The following is a 19,711-nucleotide window of genomic DNA, read 5'->3' as shown; positions in this document are numbered from 1 at the left end:
CTGTATTTTGTACATGCTAAGCCTTTTTTTTTCTTCTTCTTCTTCTTTTTGACTGTCTATATAGGAAAAAGTTAACAGAAGGTTTTTGTGCTTCTTTGCATCAGGGAAGAATATGAATATTATGAAAATAGAATAAAAATATAAATTTTTTAATTATGAACTTCAGTGTTTTGCAGGCGGTTGTCTGATGTAAACTTCTGGTGGCTATAAGACAACAGAAAAAGAGATTCCAAAACTTTTTAGGCCCAATTTAGGCCCTTTTCAGGCCCAATTTAACCATTGCTATAAATCAAGAAAACTTCATTATGTACAAATTACACACTATGTAACAAATATTTTTTTGTTATGTGTCTTAAAAATTTGCTGGGAGGGTGTGTATAGCAGATAATGCTGGTGTAGAAGTTCCATGACAATTTAGGTCAGACTTCTGCAATCTAGTCAGCATACACAGACTTGAACTGCAGAGATCGTAGTTCAGTAGTGTTGGAGTACACTAGTACTCTGATGATGAAAGAAAGAAAAAAAAAAAAAAAAAAAGGAAGCCATATCCAAAAAATGCCTGTCATTTAGGTAACGTACATTTCTATCCATAATTTTCAACAACATTTTCTGTGATTTATAAACTAATTTCTCAGAAGCTTAAGCATTTCCCACTGATTTCAGCTCCCATCTTCTAATAATTAGGATAAAAAATGACCAATAGACATCAGAAGTTTTCTAGTAGTATGTCAGAAAAAGTCTATTCAGGAATATCAAACAAAAATAATTTATAATTTTGTTTGTAAAATAAACATTATTTTTTTTCCAAAACACAACAGTAGTATAGTTGTTCCCTTCTGTTTCATCGTTGTTTATTATCTATCTGAATTTTAATAGCCTCCAATTTGTTTAAAATGAAGACGTTTGGAAAATTAATTTCTGAAATTGAGAAGAAGTTGTTAATATCAGACTTTGCTATACTCTGGAGAAGTTTCTTTTTCAGGCAATAGATTTTTTATATTTTTTTTTAAATTTAATTTTAATTTTTTTAGCAGTTTCCTGAAATCAAATATTTTGGTAGAAATATCAGTGAATGGTTGATGATCAGAAAAATAGCTTTTAAAATACTACCCGTCTATTAATAAAACGGAGTCCTTGTATCTGTTTTACAGTTACTAATGTACTTTTTCTTATTATTATTCCTCAGAAGCTATACATCTGACAAGTGACTTAGTTATGCAATATTTTGCATGCTACTGGAAACAGAAAAGCCTATACAGTAAGAGACTATTTATTCAATCATTTGAGATAAATTATATTTGATATGCAGCTTCTTTAAAATATTTTTGTTATGTTTCTGAAAGCTCTAATCTCTATTATAATATGATTGTAACACTCCGTGTTGCAATTTCATCCCTTTAAAGAAAAGCATGTTACTAGAATAGCAAACCAAGAATTTGCTTTCCTTTCACATTTATTGATAGCCTGTTACACTGCCATTTACTTCAGTGAGAGAATCTTAATTGTACAATAAAATTTTGCTTTCCTAAGCAGGAAACAGCTGTGATGGAGAAGGTAACTAGTGCTATTAGTAAACAGAATCTACGACACTCTAAGGAAAGATGAAGAAATGCTTAAAACAACAAATAATATAATCTGTCTGTTCTCTACATATGATGCAGGGAGATCTATTCAGATTGGAGAAGAGCTTTTTTTCTCTTTAATTATCAATGCCTAATTTGAGAGATGAATTTTAGAGGATCAAAGCTGCATGAATTTGGGCTGAATTCATTAAAGCATTATTGCTTAAAAGAAAAAGTTTTGAAATATTTTGAGTATATTCCTTTGAAGGTATTAAAATATTTCTCATTAGAGGTACAGAAACGTTTATTTTCATCCGTTATTTTCTGTTTACAAGTTGACCTAGATTGTATTAGAGAAAAATAATAGTAAAAAAGATACAAAAGGTTTAATTTTAGGTTTTAATAAATAATTTAGATTTATTTCTTGCACATCCCTCAAACTCACATGGGATATAATTAATCTATGATAATTTTGCTCTGTTGACTAGCAGAAGGTATTTCCTAAAATAGTAAGAAAGAAGATTCCCATGTGCAAATGTGAATAATTTGTTTCATGTCTATCCAGTCCACACTACTTAGCAAAATGACTAATGTGAACCTCTAGTAATCTGGAATTTGTATTCCAAAAGGAGGATTAAAAAAATACACTGTCAACTAGAGAATGCACATGTAATACAGGCGCGCATTTCCCTCTGTGTATCTTGATATGTAAGGTTCAAGAGATACTTCAATACTTTCAAGTACATAATATATGAAGATGGGCTTGCCAAAAAACTTGGTAGTTTTTTTTTTTGTTGGTGGTGATGTTCCAAACAGTTGTTCCAAAATTTATTAACCCTTTTTTCACTTCTATATAAAATGGTACTCCCAAACCCAAAACACCATAGAATTCAGTGACTTTCTCCTATTCCAATGAAATGATTTTGTTTCAAATTGGAATTAAGATTTTTTTCACAAAACACTTCCCCCCTACTTCTAATACTATTAAAAGAACAGTAGGTTTTTTAATGTTCAAGGAAACTTTGAAGTTGAAAAAACCCTTGTCTGCTGAAGGACAGAAAGTATTGAACATTTGTATTCTCAGACAGTCCGTTTTCTGGAACTTGGGTAGCAAACTCCAACAGCATGCATAAAGGATTATAGATATTAGAACCATTCAAACAGAGGATTCTTGATTAGTTCATTTTGACATCATGATAAGAATGTTCAGAATATAAGACTTCATTCATTTCAATCTCATTATTTACATATATATGTATGAATAAAAATAGTTTTGATACCTTTATACCCTATACAAGTTGCATGCGATTCACTGCTAGAAGAGTTATTTTTTTTTCTGAAGCTTACTGTGTTCCAATGTTTTTAACCAAATGTATGTATTTTCAGGAAAAAATCAAAGATTTTATTGAAATGCAAGGGAAGATGTGCAGGCCTTGTGAGTCTTTAATGTCATTCACTGATCATCAGATAACCTTTATCAAAAGGCAAAATTCTCATATCTTCACAGGAAGCTCTCTATATGTGGGGAAACTAACCTTTAAGGGCACAGTTTGGCTTTCTGTATTTTGTGACTTCACAGCAAGACCTTAAATAAGAGAAAGTTAAATAGACACCTTATGGAATAGCTAATAGCACAAACTACTAAATATCAACATAACCAGTTTTGCTACTCATAGACAGTACACTTAAACAAAGAGGGAACTTTCAAGATTTCAATTAGAACAGCATTCAGAACAGCATTTGCCATTATATCCATTCTCTACATGTCATTGACTGTGTGTCAGCATGACTTTATTACAGCTCCTGGAATTTTCATTAAAATCACCTTGCTGGATTCAAATCTGATTTCTAATTGCTCCATACATGCCTCCAACCTCAGTTCAACAAGACTACATTATAATAACAACATACAAAATAAGAGTATTTTAATTTTAGGTGACATAGATAACAAATCAGATAAATAATTTCCTGACACAGGTAAAAAAAAAAAAAAAAAAAGATGTTAACTGAGAATATATGTATATTGTTACTGAGGAGGAAAAGGGAGGAATCCAAAGTATTGGAGAGTTTTTCTCAGTGATGTTATTAAAGGACCAGAAAAACTGAAGCAGCATAAGGTAAGGTGTGCTGAAGAGAGCAAATCTTTAAAACAAGAGCTTGATAGTATAATCAGGTGATGAGAGGAAAGTTAAAGAGAAATCAGAAAGTTAAAGAGAACTCAGTGCATGCTTCTTTCATAGAGAAATTTAATTAAATCTTTAAATAAAATTAATCCTGTAGAAACCAGCTTTGCAATCACCGATCAGGTGGAAGGAAGGATTTGAATAATACAACCCCATTATAAACCACTTATGTTTTCTTTAAATGCACACTATTTTATTTCTCATTAGATATGGCACTATATCGAAATCCTTACATAGAACTTGATGAGATGATCTACTTAATTCCTGTTTTCCAGAATATCAAATACCTTATTGAGGGAAAAACATTTCTTTGGATTGGCACAATCTAGACACCTTCTATTTCACTCCAATTTTTACTTATCCTCAGGTTGTTAAGAATTATTTCCTTTAAGAATCTTTCTAAATAATATTGCAAAGCCCTGCATACCAATGAATCCAGCCCGAAAGATCTGGCCTACTAGAATATTTCTTTCACCTATTAACTGCTACTCTTACTAATCTATCAGGCCCAAGGAATTCATATTCCAGATCGAAAAGTTCAAAATTTTGGTTCTTTGACTTTGTTTTCATGTTTAGTTCATGCAAAGACAAGAGACAGAGATTAATTAGCACCTCATTAATGACATGAAATTCAGTAAATTTTGCTATCTATTATGACAGCAGTACTTTCTTCCTTTGAATCCCATCTCCCACTGGAGCATTTTTCCTTCTCCTGAGTGAAATATAATTATCCTCACTGAATACTAAAGTAAATTGCTCTGCTAGTTCAAGAGCCTATTCTATCTGAATAGGAACTAACATTCTTAACTTATTTCCTTCTTATCTATTTATTTCAATGTCTTTTGCTTTATATACACATATAAAATCATTTGTAAATAAAGCTGATTACACTGTGTCAGTTGTCCTGATTTTCACTACATCAATCACAATTTTGTACAAACATGTATGTGGAAAAATATCATTTTTTTAACAGCTGGTCAACTGTTGTTTTCAACTAATCAAATGTGTATTTTTGTAATACATATACCCAAACACTGAAATAATTATTTGAACACTAACCATAACTTCTAAAAAGATACATATTGAATATTTTCACTCTATTAAGAACTAATATTAAGAAGGAAGAAAGAAACAGAGGTCCTTAAAAATAACATATGAAATAAGATGGTTTTTTTCACTCTATTTCATCTTCTCAGTTTTGATGAAATTTATTATTTCATTTTTGCGCATAATAGATGAGCAGAGGACTCCCTGTTCTTTTGTTACTCTCTGTCTGCTCTTAATTTATTGTCAAAATTCCTTTCTGATGCATTCTATGGTTTTAGGGTTTTACAGAATACATACTTTGTCCTGTTAGTAAACTGCTATTAAAGTGACACAAAAGAGAGTCCTTAAGAAACCATCAGGCAACTCAAATTGAAACAGACCCCTGGTACAAGATTCTGAATTCTTGTCAGACTTAAAAGTAGAATCCTACTAGCTGGGGTCTTCCTTACTGCTTGATCAATTTCCACCTCATTATGCTCAGCATTAGCTTGCAGGATTACCTAGTAGTCAATAGTATGCAAGGCTTGACAGAGAAGAAAAACTATTAGATTTGATTTGCGGTAATCTCCAGAGAGCAACAACAAAGTAATTTACTCCCTTATTAAGAAGGTTATTGAGGTCAAAACTATCAGCATTTAACTACTGTATCCCTCTTTTATGAATAGATATTACCTATTATTGCACCATGTTTTAATGCACTGTTAGACTAAACCCTATATTTGTGGGCCTATCATATTGGTGGTTTAGTTTCCCTAACTGTGTTCTTGTGAGAAAAGTTAGCAAGAGAAATATGAAGATTAAACTATTAAAATACCAGATTTTTTCCCTTTTCTAAGGCATGATTCTTTTATGCTCCTTATCCCAGTTAATGAAAGTCAGATTTAATTAGTTTTTGGAGTTTCAATGCAAAGGGGCTTACCATCTTTCACAAAGGATTTTGTATAAAGTGTTTTCTGAAAGCAAAACCTTGTTACTTATTATTTGAAAATGTAAGATGTGAACAAAGTGGTTGGGCACATAGGAAGGAATTTTTTTTTCTATCTTTTTAAATCTTATCTGAATTGCCTTTTTATACAACATATCTTTTATTATCATATATTACAGATGGTTCTTTGACTGAAGACTTCAAATTCTGGATATAGAACAAGGAGTGTCAGAGACGTTAAGATTCAGAAATTTGGGTGTAATATAAATCATCATCTTTCTGGCTTCTCATCCAGAACAGATTGAGCTAAAATTCCAGAGGTTTCAGCTCAAACACTGTGAAAGTTGTGTTGCAGTTGAAATTTTATAGTTCAGTTTCATTTGTAGCAATCAAGGTTGTCAAGAATTTCCACTTTTTAAATTCAGCAGATAACTGTTTTACAAATCCACTGTCACAAATTTTATTCCAACACCTATTTTTTGAATAAAATATACCCATATCTTGATTTTTGATGCTCATTATTTTTATTAGTTTTCTCTCATGTCACCATTAACTTCAAAAATCCCCCCCAAAATATACTATGTTTAAAGTCTTCCAGTGTTATTTGCTGGACAATTTGACTAAGTATATTTTAAAACCTTAAACAGTGAATGCACCCAAATCAGAACACTGAAACTCTATTATCTACACTTTGCAGGCACTCTTTGGCATGTAGCATGAGACAAAGACCAGCTTCATTTAGGATGCAACTATTCTGTTTTGGAAGGTAAAATCATTTCAAAATGTCCATATACTTTTATTATCTGGGCCTTAGGCCAGAAAATGGCATCAATATTTGTTTTGATTTATTTCAGCATATTTATCAGACAATCATTTCAATAATTTCAATTGTAAATCATTGCTTTCCGACAACACAATTTAAAAGAGCAAAACAAAACAAAAAAATTGGGGGGGGAAGTATGCAAGAACTGGAGTTTTCAAACTTATATATGATCTGAGTGCATTTTACTGTCAGAAACAATCATACAAATCTGTCATTACTTGTAGTTCTTTAAAGTTACAAGCTAAAAAATGGTTTGCAGGTTACCTTCTATAAAGCAAAATACCAAGAAATCTACCCTAATGGTAGTTGTATTCATTTCAAAAAGAGAGTATCACTGAATCCCAGCTAATACGTAGTAGCACATATGTACAAAACCTTTCAGAATACACTGTATATGGAATATAATAATAATAAAATAAAAATTACACATATGCTAGTTCTGCTTGACCAGACAGCAAGGGTTGCTGCTTCATCTATTTTGCTTGAGTTGAATCCATTATTAATGACAGACAAAGAACTGAATGAAGACTCAGCAGAATTCTTGTTAATTAAGTCTATCTTGGAAAAGTGAGATGAAGGAATGGTGGAGTTGGAAAATATACAGCAGCAATAATCATTGTGCTAATGAATAAAGCCAAAAGGCAGGAGTGGTGAATCTCTGAAATACAAGCTGCGCAAGTAACATTAGGTGGTTTTAACTCAATTAATCCTGAAGACACAGGCCTTTCTGTTTTACCATACATTTACATTTTGGCATCACTATTTAAACGTCAGAAATAATTAGACAAAGCATGGTCTTCACATTCTTTGAAGTATGAAAAGTTCAGCCTCTTTCCCAGTGTTCTGGGCTTCTCAAAAAATCTGTCTTCGTGGGCAGCTTCTTGCATATGATTTCTGCAATGGTCCTTACTTGTCAATGACCCTAAATAGCTTTTCAAATATTAGCAAGGACATTTAACCAGAACTTTCCCTGCAATGCTAGGCAAGTAAAACAAGAGATAAATAAGATTTAGAAATCTTAGCAGAATTCAAACAATAACCTTTTCTTACCACGTTTGCAGAGAGAAACACAAGGGAAGACCTTTGATTTTCTGTGATTGTCATATATTCTGCTTATTTGTATTAACTACAGATCAATATTTACTGGGGCAAGTGTTTGCACTTCAAGATAAAACTTGCACTGTATAGATTTCTAAATTGTATCTTTCATGGTGTAGAGATGTTTTAGTAAGCTTTAGAGTTGATTTTTTTACTGTTTACTTATTCTAACACTTTTGAATAAGTGTAGCATACTCATTATTGCAGTTTTATATTTGCAAGCGTAGATTAACATGATAATGATTTTTTGAAGTGTACACTTGATGCACTCAAAAAAAATCCCATCAACTTTGAAATACCATTTAAAAAACAACAACAACAAATTGTTTATCTAGATATATACTCAATGACAGCTCAAAAGAAAATAAAATGTGCATCTGATGATATTAAACAGTGCTGTTGTCAACTAATCCTGAAAATGTCTGACTATTCAGGGGAAGTATACTTGAGGATTCTGCTACAGGAGACAAGTTGTTTCAAAAAGTAGTGTATTTTACATTTTGCATAGATAGATAGGCAGTATAAATCACTACACACATATTTGCTTTAAATCAAGATGTAATTAGTTTTGAAGAATACTTAATATTAAAACAACACTTTGAACAACACCTACTTGAGGTCTTGGGAAGGTTCTGCTCTGATATGGGGGGTCTCCACGGAGTGTCCAAACACTGCCCCTTCTGTTCCTAAAATACAAAAAGAAAATTAAATATACTTTATTTCAAAATAAAAATGCATAAAAATAAATTTAACTTGCCTGAGTGCTCATTTTAACACTTTATAGATAACTATCAATAAAATCACACTTTTAAAGTAACTACTCATTTTAAATGATGCTCATCTTGATTACTTAAATTGAGGTCCCAGTCTTTCAAAAGTTTCCATCTGAAGTTGCTAACCTAAATCTCTGACACATCTCCAGAGTCTCTTTCCATCATGGTTCTCAAATAGACTTATTTGAGATATCCTTTGTGGATTGTTTGTTTTATTTAATTTGTTTAAAAAATTTAGTTTTATTTTGGTAGGGGACTGTAAATTTACACATTATAAAGATAGCATAGGCATGGTGTAATAAAAATACCCTAGAACTATAATGCAAAAGGCTTTTCAATTAACAATAAATACAAAAGAACTGAATAGAAATATGTCTAAAACAAGTGGTTTGTTTACATTGTATGCCTAGAAATAAGAAAAAGGAAATTTTCTGGCATAATTATAGTTGATTGTTAAATTTGCTGGGAAAAGTAGCTGTATTTCAGAGACATAACATTTTCTTTTGTTCTGACCCCTGAAACCTATAAAGAATATGCAAACAATATTTCTTAATGGCTTCACAAATAATGCTTCTGTAATTGTTTCAAAAATTTAAATACAATTCTACATTTAAAATTATTTTAATATTTAAATATTTCACAATATTCACACAACCTTTAGAAAATTAATCCTACCAGGAGCTGGAACTAGAATCAAAGAATGTTTAATCAATACAGCTTTACAGTGTTCAAGAGAAAATATCCTGAACAAGATGTCCCAGAATATAATTAAATGTGAAAGTACATAAGGCAGAAAGTCATTGTTATTATTCATCTTCTAAGATCCATTTTCATAAAACAAACAAACAACACCAACAAAAAACTTCATTGTCAAATGCTCTACTGGAACAGAGAATTCAAGAGAGGAAGGAGTGAGTTCTGAAAGAAATGAAGTTTTAGGGTTTCATCTCCAGAAAACAATGCATATTATAAGTATCTTAGCAACGCACACGGAAAGCAATTTCATTACAACTGAAGCTTTGAAGATGTCACAAGAAAAGAAGCAAATCTGTGTGCTATAAACAAACAATGCTGAGTGTTCTGAAGAACAAGCAGGAAAAAAAGAAGCATTTCTTTATATATAAAAGTTTTCATATAGGCACTAAGTAGGATCTTCTTTTTGAACCTGACATTTCCTGGCACTTTTGCTACCTTTAAGAGACCTGTTTAGTAATATGCTTATATAGCCTGAATTCCCTTTACTCCAAACTGAAATCCCATCTATAATAGCATGCAAGACTTCCAATGGAGTTAAAGCATTAGAGTGGTTCTAGATCCCATCCAACTCTTTAATCAGCATAACTGAATATCTACAAAGCAAGGGCTTTTTGTATTTTTGAAGGTGGAAATGGGATATGAAGATGCAAATAACTGAGCAGAATAGCAGCCTTATGAGAAAACCACATCTCTAATGTTTGAAAGAAGAGAATTAATGTGAAGATATACAGAATAATGATGGATCGGGCACCAAGTGAATCGGAAGTGCCACAGATGATTGGCGAAAACTGATAAGAAAATAAGTGACAGCTGTTGCTAAGCTACTGTTAACAGTTTTATATTCAGCAGCAGTTGTTTAAAATTAGAAGCCATTTTCCCACCTTACAAAACTGAAATTTAGAAAGAAAGATGGTCTTGTTCAAGCAGACTGCACTATTAAAAGACATAATCCCACTTGTTTTTTTTCTCCTTGTTTGCCATCAAATCTGAAAGCATAACAGTTCCCATGGTAAATACCATGAAAAATAAGCTCACAACTAGGAAGTTCAAGGAACATCTCCCTTTTACTTTACACTGGAAGAAATGCAGGCAACTTATTTCATTTTTAGGAAGGAAAATGAGAAAACATCCAACCAGAATATGCTGCAGTAAAATAGTGGGATCAAAAAAAGGGACTGTAGAGTAAATGGGTAACATGGATAAGTATCACTTAAAGATACAGAACATTAGATAAACTATAGGAAGGTGCCCTTTAATTTGTGTTTTATTATATAGCAACTCTGCTTTTGTGGTACTCCAGTCAAAAGTTAGATCACACAGTTCAGTATTGCACAGTTCCTATTGCTTAGGAAACTGTTCTAGAAAAACGTAATTTATTTGTGTGTGTGAATAGTACTTATATAACAATACAAGTCAGGATTCAAAGTGAATAACATGACTTTTTAAAGGAAAAACTGTATTTTAGATGTTTAGTTGCTCGCAATTGTAAATTATTATTATTAATTTTTTTTAACAGAAATAACAGAAGAATATAATAATTGTATTCCCTGACTTACAGAGTCACAGCCAAGACCTGCTTTGAGATGAGTCAGATTCTAGACAGAGATTAAGATAAATAAAAAAGACTTGAACCTTCAAGCCCTTTCAAGTGTATCTCAAAAGGAAGTAGTTAGGGGACTGAACTCGAATGTGAGTTAGAATGGATTGCTACAGAAAGTGAACCCTTCAGAGGAAATAAAATAGCAAGGGCACTGAGTATGTGCAAAGGATGTAAAATCAAAGCTGTAAGTTTAACTGAATAACATTACTCCAGCTTCCAGCTTCCATTGGAAAGAACGACTTAAGTAAAGACTTTGCTAAGGGAGAAACATCTGTGAACACAATCTACTGCTCAAAGAGCAGCCTCTATAGAGTTTGCTGGAGAAAACACAAAAGATGCCAGAAGTCCTGATCTGCATTTATAGAGATAATTCTTTATATATAGCAGTTTTATATACAGCAGATGTTTAAAATACACTTTTTTTTTTTTTCCTTTTTTTTTTTTTTCTTTTTTAACACAAAGCAGGTCAAAGTAATCCCTTCAGCACAAGCAAAACTAGTCACACATTCCCATTGAAACCAGAACTGAATAGTTAGAATTCAGATTGACTGATGTAAACTACTAATTTCTGCTTCATTTACTGGTCACTGAAATTCAGGCTTTTGGGAAATTATGACTTTCATAAAAAGAATAGAATTACATTGTTGGTACTTGGTGCTGGATTTATATTCACTTGTGTATATGTACATGGAGGCAGTGTTCTCCTTTATATAATAATCAAATGATCCTTGATTTTAGAGTTAGATCACAGATCAAGACTGGAACTTTTTAATGACTTAATATCTGAAAGGCATGATAAAAAACAGCTTGTATACTCTGCAAAAAGATTATAGGCTAAAGAACCAATGAGTCAGGAATCAAAAACTAATAAGTTATTTTGCTGAGAAAAATCCACTGTATATTAACATTAACCCACTCACATTATTCTTGCAAGCAAATCACCTCAAATGTACTGACAATGGATTTGTATAGCATTTTGACGTGCTCAGATTATGCAGCATTGCAGTATCACAGGCACCGCTGAATCTTACTGCCTTGATCTTTCCCTAGGCTTTTTGGAAACAAAAGGTGAATGTGATGAAGTGCAACAATTTGGCAAGTGCTAGACTTAATGCCAATTTGTCCCCTGAGTTACAGATTTTAAGAAAGAATTTGTAAATTATTCATCATCTTTGAGACTTGCCATTTGACTCATTTCAAATTCATTAAGTTAAAGTAACCACGTTTCACAGAAAAAAAAATATAAGTATTTAATCAAGATTGCTTTACCGCTGCAGAGACCTTGAAAACAGACTCTATATTCTAAAAGTTTAATTGCTATTAAAATAGCTCAGTTCTTAATTCTTTTACCATACATACACAGCAAAAATTTTAAAGTATCTTTATGGGATTACTTAGCTACTGTTCAAAACTAAGACCTTGGAAATGTTGATCACTGCCAGACTGAAAATGAAACTGAGAAATATTCATCTAGACTGATTAATAATCACAGAAAGACCACAGAAAACATTAGTCTTTTCTTTGTTAAATTTCCAGTTATTCCAATTGCACAAATTAGAGACCCAAGGGAATCAGAATGCTTTGGATCACATGTTGATTGTGTAGCTCTTCAAGGTTTTCAATTTTAATACATTTCCTACAGAAACATACAGAACTAGAATGAAAGCAGACAGGGTTGTTCTCTGGCAATGTGATTGGCGTGATTTTGTCAGTCTCAGCAGCAAAATTGGCTAAGACTAAAAATCAAAGGTTTCAGGTATGGTTTTGATATGGCCACACTAGAGGTATAATGCAGGCAGAAAGATGCAGTACTTAGACACCTGACTCTAAATGCAGCTATTCACATGTAAATTAAAGTATGGGCACCAGGCAATTGAAGACTTCAGAGATAAGCCATTGTTTAAAAATAATTTGTGAAATGAATGATTTAGTTTTACTCAAGGACCTTGAACATGACAAACGTTTGATGCATATTTTCTGCATAGAAACCTTCCTTACATAAAGACTTAGTACTAAGCCTTTAATCTAGGTAAGAAATGTTACTTCTTCAATAATTTCATTGTCTTCAACGTAATAAATTTTGATCAAAGCAAATCCACACACCAGTGAATAATTCTTAAGTTGCAATAAAAATCTCCTAAAGTTGTTGTAACTTGGACTGAGTACAAATACTTTCTATATAGTGTCCTGGTGGGCAGTAAACCCCAATTACGCAGATCTTGCAGTGCAAGCGAAACTATATTATGTCTACATATTCTGTTAACTTACACATACTTGCTTGAAAGTTGGCAACCAGAATCTATATATGGCCAACACTTTACATAATTTACTATACTGAAAAAAGGGAATCACTCTGGGGAGAAAAAAAAAAAAAAAAAAAAAAAAAGAAATTAGCATAGTCATAACATAATTGAATTTATATTTTTCCTGTTCAATGCATGACAGATAAATATGAAAATAGAAAGGATTGACAACAACCATTTTCTTCTTTGATAGTCTCCTTGAAAGACTACTAAAGCTAGACGTATTACATAGATTTAAACTTTATGTTTGAATTTCACAGTAAATACTTGTTAAAAAACAGAAACAATAATTTATCTTCCTAAAAAGAAATGTTAGTCTGGATTTGTTGTGTTTTGGTTTTCTGTTTGTTTGTTTTTCTTAAAATGATGCAAAGAAATCAGGATTCACAGCAGTGGAAAACAGTAGAAGTCGTTGTCCTTCAAAAAATTTAATTTTAAATTATATTATTCTTGTATTTAATTGTTCAAAAAAAAAGGGAGATTGTTTTCAGTTGGTTTTAGAAGTGGTCCCTAAGATCTGAAAAGCATAAGCTTATACTCTAATAAATACTTAATCAGTAACAAATTAGAATGGTCATTTCCTTGATGAAAAATGAATGAATCAGTGTAAAGGACAGAACTGTTTTTCTTTTGTTGTCTCAAAGCTTGCTTCATGAGGCCTTTCTGATGATAAGACTCTGACTGGTGACTGTTAACTATCTAGGAGGGTGAATGGTGGGTGTTATTGCGCCATAGTGTTTCTGCTTAAGATTGAAAAGATAAGCAGAAGCAGGACGAGCAGTCTTCTTCAGGGGTGCTGCTCGAAGGATCTGACCACTGCAGAAGGCGATAATGCTTGAGTCTGGCAACAAAGACTCCCCTCCTTGCTGCCTTATCTGTGGGCCAGGAATGTCACAAAAGCTGGTTTTAAACCCTTTTTCAAAGTGTGTTTGCCTGCATGTTTGGAAGTGCAGTGTTTGCTTGAGATACATTCCCAAAAATGCTGAACTGTAATCCTCAAACTTCAGAGAAGAAGAAAAAAACCCCAACGAAATGGGGGATAAAAGGCCCTCACTAAACTGGGGACTTTGGAGACAAACTCCCAAAGACACCTTTGATGGAGAATTCCCTGAGGGGAAAACCTCGTCGGAAGAACCCCCGAGGCTGGCTTGCTGTGGAGCTCCCTGGCTGTCTCCCATCCCCTGCGGTGATCAGACGAGTTCCTGAGATCAACGGACCTACTGTGTACCTCGCTGGACCCATGGTGGTGGCTATCTCTTGCTCTCCGCAAAGACTCCTTGCTTATATTTCCTACTTTCCCTATTGCCTACCTTCCCTTCCCCACCTCCCTAAAAGCAGCTAGGACTTTAATCAGTCGGTTAGACCAACATTTGAACTGTTGCTTCTTAATCTCACACCGAGTATACATATATCAAAGAACCTTGCCTCCCTCCTGTAAATTAGAGCGAGACAATCAGTGAATGAGAAGACTATCAAATAGTCAGTAGCTCAGTAACCAGTGGACTGACCTAGAATATGAAAGAACAGGATATGAACTTGGAAGTCCCACATACAAAATGAAGGCCTTAAATACTCAAATTACTTAAACACTTGAACTTAATTTTCACTAGAAGTAAAATGTGTTGCATTTGTATGGAATATTAAGGAAAAACTGGTATCCTGCAGAGGTAAATGTGTGAATGAAAAATCTATTTCTCTCCTGGTTTCAAGAGCAACTAATGATATTACCTGATTTTGAACTTTCCTAAGAAGTCTTATTATGTACTGCTTCTCAACTATATAGACAGGAATGTTAATACAGTTTCCTTCAAAGTCTAAAACAGAATTCTATATCTCAGTTATTTAATAATTTTAACTTGGTAAAAAAATATAATCAAAAGTACAGTTTTCTGGCTCTGCCCTTTCTTAGCTCCTTGAATACAATAAATAAATAAATAAATAAATAAATAAATAAATAAATGTACAAAGTAACAAAGACCTTTCAGGTGATCACCACCATTTTCTACTTTAGATCAAAAACAACTCCTTTTTGAGTGAAGATCCAAGTTGGCTCTGATTAGCAGCTGATACGTAGTATTACTAAAAACTGGAATGTGAATTATATATTCTGTCTTCCTTCAAACTGTACAAAATTACAAAAATATAAAAATGTCAAAGACAAGTTATATAATCCCAATTAGCTACACTGTTCTCATTTCTGTACTTCTTGCCATTTCTACCTTCAGTCATACTTCTACTTCTCTGAGATACCAGCACTATCTACTAACAAGTAAGATTTTATGTTCTTCAAAAACGCAATCTCAAAATGTTGGAATCTGAGCTGCAGAACGTGAGTGTGACTCCAACATCATTAGTTTTCTAAGTAATGTTCACACCTTACAAACATGTAAGAATAGAGATTTGGTAGAAGAATCTACAAAATGTGAGAAAGAACATTTCCAAAGGAAGCTTTTTCATATGCATGTCCTATACGCATTCACTTCTGCACTTTACATTACCATTACCACAGCATAATGAAAAGTTGTTACAATTATGCGATAATTACTGCTGTGTTCTTACGGTTTACTTGGCTTTTATTTATGCAAAAGGAAACCATGAAGCAGTAGGGCTATTATCCAGGTTTTTAAAATAGATCTACTATATCTTTTTTACTATATAGCAATTAGAGTGCCATTGATATATTTTAATCAAATATTTAGAAACTGTATTTGTTTATCCTGTAGAGGGCACTAACACACATAGAAAATATCTATTGTATAGGAGTATATAGTGTGTATTTAAAAAGTCACTGCAAAAATGACTTTAAATATTTTTGAATTTGTGAAAATATGTAAATGTGAGAAGAATCCTCACATGTATTTTAATAATGCTGAAATAGAAATGCATTTATATAGCACACTTTGTGCCTGTTTAACTAATATGAAACAATCATTACCATCTTAAAATACTAGAAGTCATAATTTATATTTTTGTGAAATATGAGAAATACCAATTCTTCACATTTTTTAATTAGATATTAATACTAGTTATCTTGGTTATCACCTATTAAGACTTCTTTTTATTCCCATGCTTTACTGATGTTTTGTGTTCCTCTCTAGAATAAAATTATTCAGCTGAATACAACACATTCAAGCCCAGCAAATAAACAAATTACTTACTTGGATTTGCCCTTGCTGCAGTATCAAACAGAAATTCTGCAGATATTTAGGAGAAGGTGAATGTATAACAATACCGTTGCCTTTTCAGAATATTCCCACCTTCAAGTCAGCACAAGAGTGAAACAAGCCTTTCAATTTAGCGACCAAATGGATGCAGGGGTATTTCATTCAATAAATACAATGGCTGTATATTAGCAAAGGCCATGTTAGCAAATGTGTATGCATGATCTGTACTGTATTAATCACTAGAAAAACTGCATGTTTTCGGCAGAGGACAAGATATCATTGCATACTGCAACGCACTAAAGTTGGCCAAGTTACACAGGCTTCCTCACAGTAATACTTGAATATGCAAAAATGACAAGATTGTTGCCACATATTTTACAGAGACTGTGGGAAAAGGATATATGGCAGTAACTCACAGGCAGGTCTACATTTTCAAGATGGGACTGAACAGTTCATAGAGTAATTTGTCACTGCTCATCCTAACAGTCACCATGGAGCAGTTATCAGGTGCTGGATTGCAACCACAATTCAATTACCTGGCAAACCTCTTAACTAGCTTTGCTTTGTTGTGAGTCTTCAGGCATAACGCTAGTCTGGTGTTTGCTTTTTTACTGCCGGTGAGTCAGAATAGACTCAGTCACTCTGTAATATACCTACCATTAATTTACCATAAGGTAAATTTCTGACTTTTCAGAAATCACTAAATCACTTTTCATTGCCTTGCTGCTAGGGAATGTCAGTCTAAAATCAGCACAGGGAGGCTTTATTTCTGCATCCAAATTCTGAGTGGTCAGCTGCCACTGAAACCTGATGTTGTAGTTTAAATCTGCAGAAAGTTCAGCACCACAAAAGACACACAAAACACAACAAACAAAACAAAACAAAACAAAGTAGGGCTCATAGGTTGAGATCAAAACTATATATCAAGACAGAAAGAAAAAAAAGAGGAAAAGAAGATAACAATTATGATTTATATATATATATATACACGCACATATATACCTACACACAAGATATGTGATGCAGAAGCAAATGCCCAGCCAGTCCCAAATTAGTGGCTTCCTGCTCAGACAAATCCCCACTGTTTTCAAGCTTTGTTGTCATGAAGAAAAAGAGTATTTTCATTGAATCTTCAAGTTCAGAAGCTCTAATTGATCATTTGCTTTAATCCTAAATCTAAATATAAACTAGGTAGGCAAGACCAAGAATGACAATGAGAATTAAAAAAAAACAAAACCTGTAACTATAAAAAGCCAGAAAACCATCCTGACAGCATAAACATGAAAGAAACTTGTTGATAAATATTCTTTCTGCACAGTATGCTTTGTCTACTGGGTTTTCTCTACTCCACACTGAGACTGTAAAAACACATTTTAAAAATTGTCTATCATTTGGTAATGCTGCTAAGATAAAAATAGTAAAAATAATGCAGCTGGTTCACTTGATTTGAAAATAAATATTTCATGAAAATTTGTTTTCCCTCTGATTTTTAATGAGAAAATTCAGATGAAACTATCACCTTGTGCCTTTTCCCAGTTTATGGGAAAATATATTTTCAAATTCTGCTACCAATAGTATTTTGCTTTGTTTGTCTTGGATTCATCTTGTGCTTTGGTATGAGATGGCCTGGTAGTTTGAAAGCTTTGCATGTTGCAGCACATAGACCTTTGACAATCATAACTTGCTTCACAAAAACTGATGAAGAAAAAGGACATGAAAGAGCACTATTTCTAGTTACACTTTAAGCAATGTAACCTATAGCACTTGCTATCACTTCTATCACACTTTATCAGATGGTTTTTGAATAATAGTATGAAAAGTCTTAAGGGAAAAGTTTCCAACTGAGCTAAATGACATTTTGGCAGTTGTAAAGAATTAAAGCTGCTAGAAAAACTGAAAGACATTTGTGAGCGCTTGATTGTGTGTGCTATGCAGAATTGTATGGTATAAATAGATAATTTAAAAAATAACTAAAATCAGAAATGACAGTCAGTGAAATCAGTGATAGTAAATTTTAGAAATATGCTAAGCATAAAATACTTGCTAGTGAAAAATTCATTTATAAGCAAAGAAGAAAAGTAAAAGATACATTGTCTTCAAGGAATTTAAATACAGAATAGGAAGAGGTCTTTTCTAAATTATTTATAAATTAAAATAGAATAAGTATGATAATTACTGCAGGAAGAAAACCAGGTGACTCAAACCACAGTCCAAGATCCTAACAGCTATAAATTACCCCAGTATTGTAAAGTTCCTCATTGTGTTATGCCTCCAGTCATACAACTCATAGGACCAAAATTCCAGCACATATGCACCATAGGATTAGTACAAGAATGCTTAGCTATTGGCTATGCAGATTCAAATCCAAAGAACAAATAATAATGTTCTGGAAATTGTAAATGTGCTTAAAGCAATGAGACAACTGAAATGACATACTACAAATGAGGAAATGCACATATTACAAAAACCTATGTAATTCATAGTTGCATGATAAATAAATAAATAAAAAGACTGCAAAAATACTGACTACTTCATTAATGAATCTAGGTTAAGTACAATGCTTTGGTGAAATTAAGTGACAATTTAATGTATTTGGTTTTTTGGTCATATACAATTAGAAAGCAAACCTTAAACTGATTTCAAGCTCCATTTTGAATTCCACTTGGTGGGAGTTGGCAAGGTTAGAGAAGAAAAATCATTTATTTTATGTTTGCTTTCAGCAAATTTTGTACAAAATAAATTTACTGACAAGATTGATTGCTATTGTGATGTTTTGAAAATGAGTATAGCAAAATATTTATTGGTATTTTTATACCAAGTTCTGTATATGCAAATAAATTCCAAAAATTAAGTTTATTCAATAATGAAACAAACACACTGCTAATGCATGTCAAAACAGCTTGGATTTCAAATCCTAACAAGTCACAACAAAGCAATCATGACCAAAGCACTATCATGAATCATTTACTCAGTCTGAAATGACAGTTAAATAGAAAAGACATGCTTTATTCACAGATGCTTCACAAACTGAAAACTCATACATTTGTACAGTGGAACAGCTGAACACAACCTCGAAAAAGTATATTATCTCTGTTCTTAGAAACTTCTCAGCCTGGTGACAATCACACAAGCTATGTTGTCAAAGATTCCTAGATAAGTCACCAAATCACGGGGGTTGGAAGGGGCTGATGGAGATCATCCAATCCATCAGTTTCCTTAGCTCAGCTAAAGAAGATCCCCTACAGGGAGTACACAGGAAAGTGTCCAGACAGGTTTTGAATTTCTCCAGAGGAGACTCAATAATCTCTCTGGATACCCTGTTCCAGTGCTCTGTCACACTCAAAAAAATGAATCATAGAATCATAGAATCACAAGGTTGGAAAGGACCTACAAGATCATCTAGTCCAACTCCATTTACAGAAAAACCATTAACACCACTCTTGAACACTGCCAGGGATGATGACTCCACCACCTCCC

At 32.9% G+C, this 19,711-nt stretch overlaps 1 protein-coding gene across 13 annotated transcripts in view; it reads right to left on the bottom strand.

The window, feature by feature from the left end:
* The window catches only part of SGCZ (sarcoglycan zeta), a 321,764-nt gene that overhangs the window by 10,933 nt on the left and 291,120 nt on the right, over nucleotides 1–19,711 (bottom strand). For all 13 annotated transcript variants that reach the window (XR_014945428.1, XR_014945429.1, XM_085545371.1 and 10 more), the window contains one exon: nucleotides 8,252–8,324. Coding sequence is in view for 11 of the 13 variants with exons in the window: in XM_085545371.1 (XP_085401497.1) it covers nucleotides 8,252–8,324 (73 nt within the window). In the remaining 2 variants the exon portion in view is untranslated. The remainder of the gene's footprint in view (nucleotides 1–8,251; nucleotides 8,325–19,711) is intronic.

The sequence above is a fragment of the Coturnix japonica genome, chromosome 4 (genome assembly GCF_054131305.1).
Source record: "Coturnix japonica strain WE chromosome 4, WE-NBRP24, whole genome shotgun sequence".
Lineage (NCBI taxonomy): Eukaryota > Metazoa > Chordata > Aves > Galliformes > Phasianidae > Coturnix > Coturnix japonica.
Note: the sequence above shows the minus strand (reverse complement) of the source record. Positions and strands in the feature narration are given on the sequence as shown.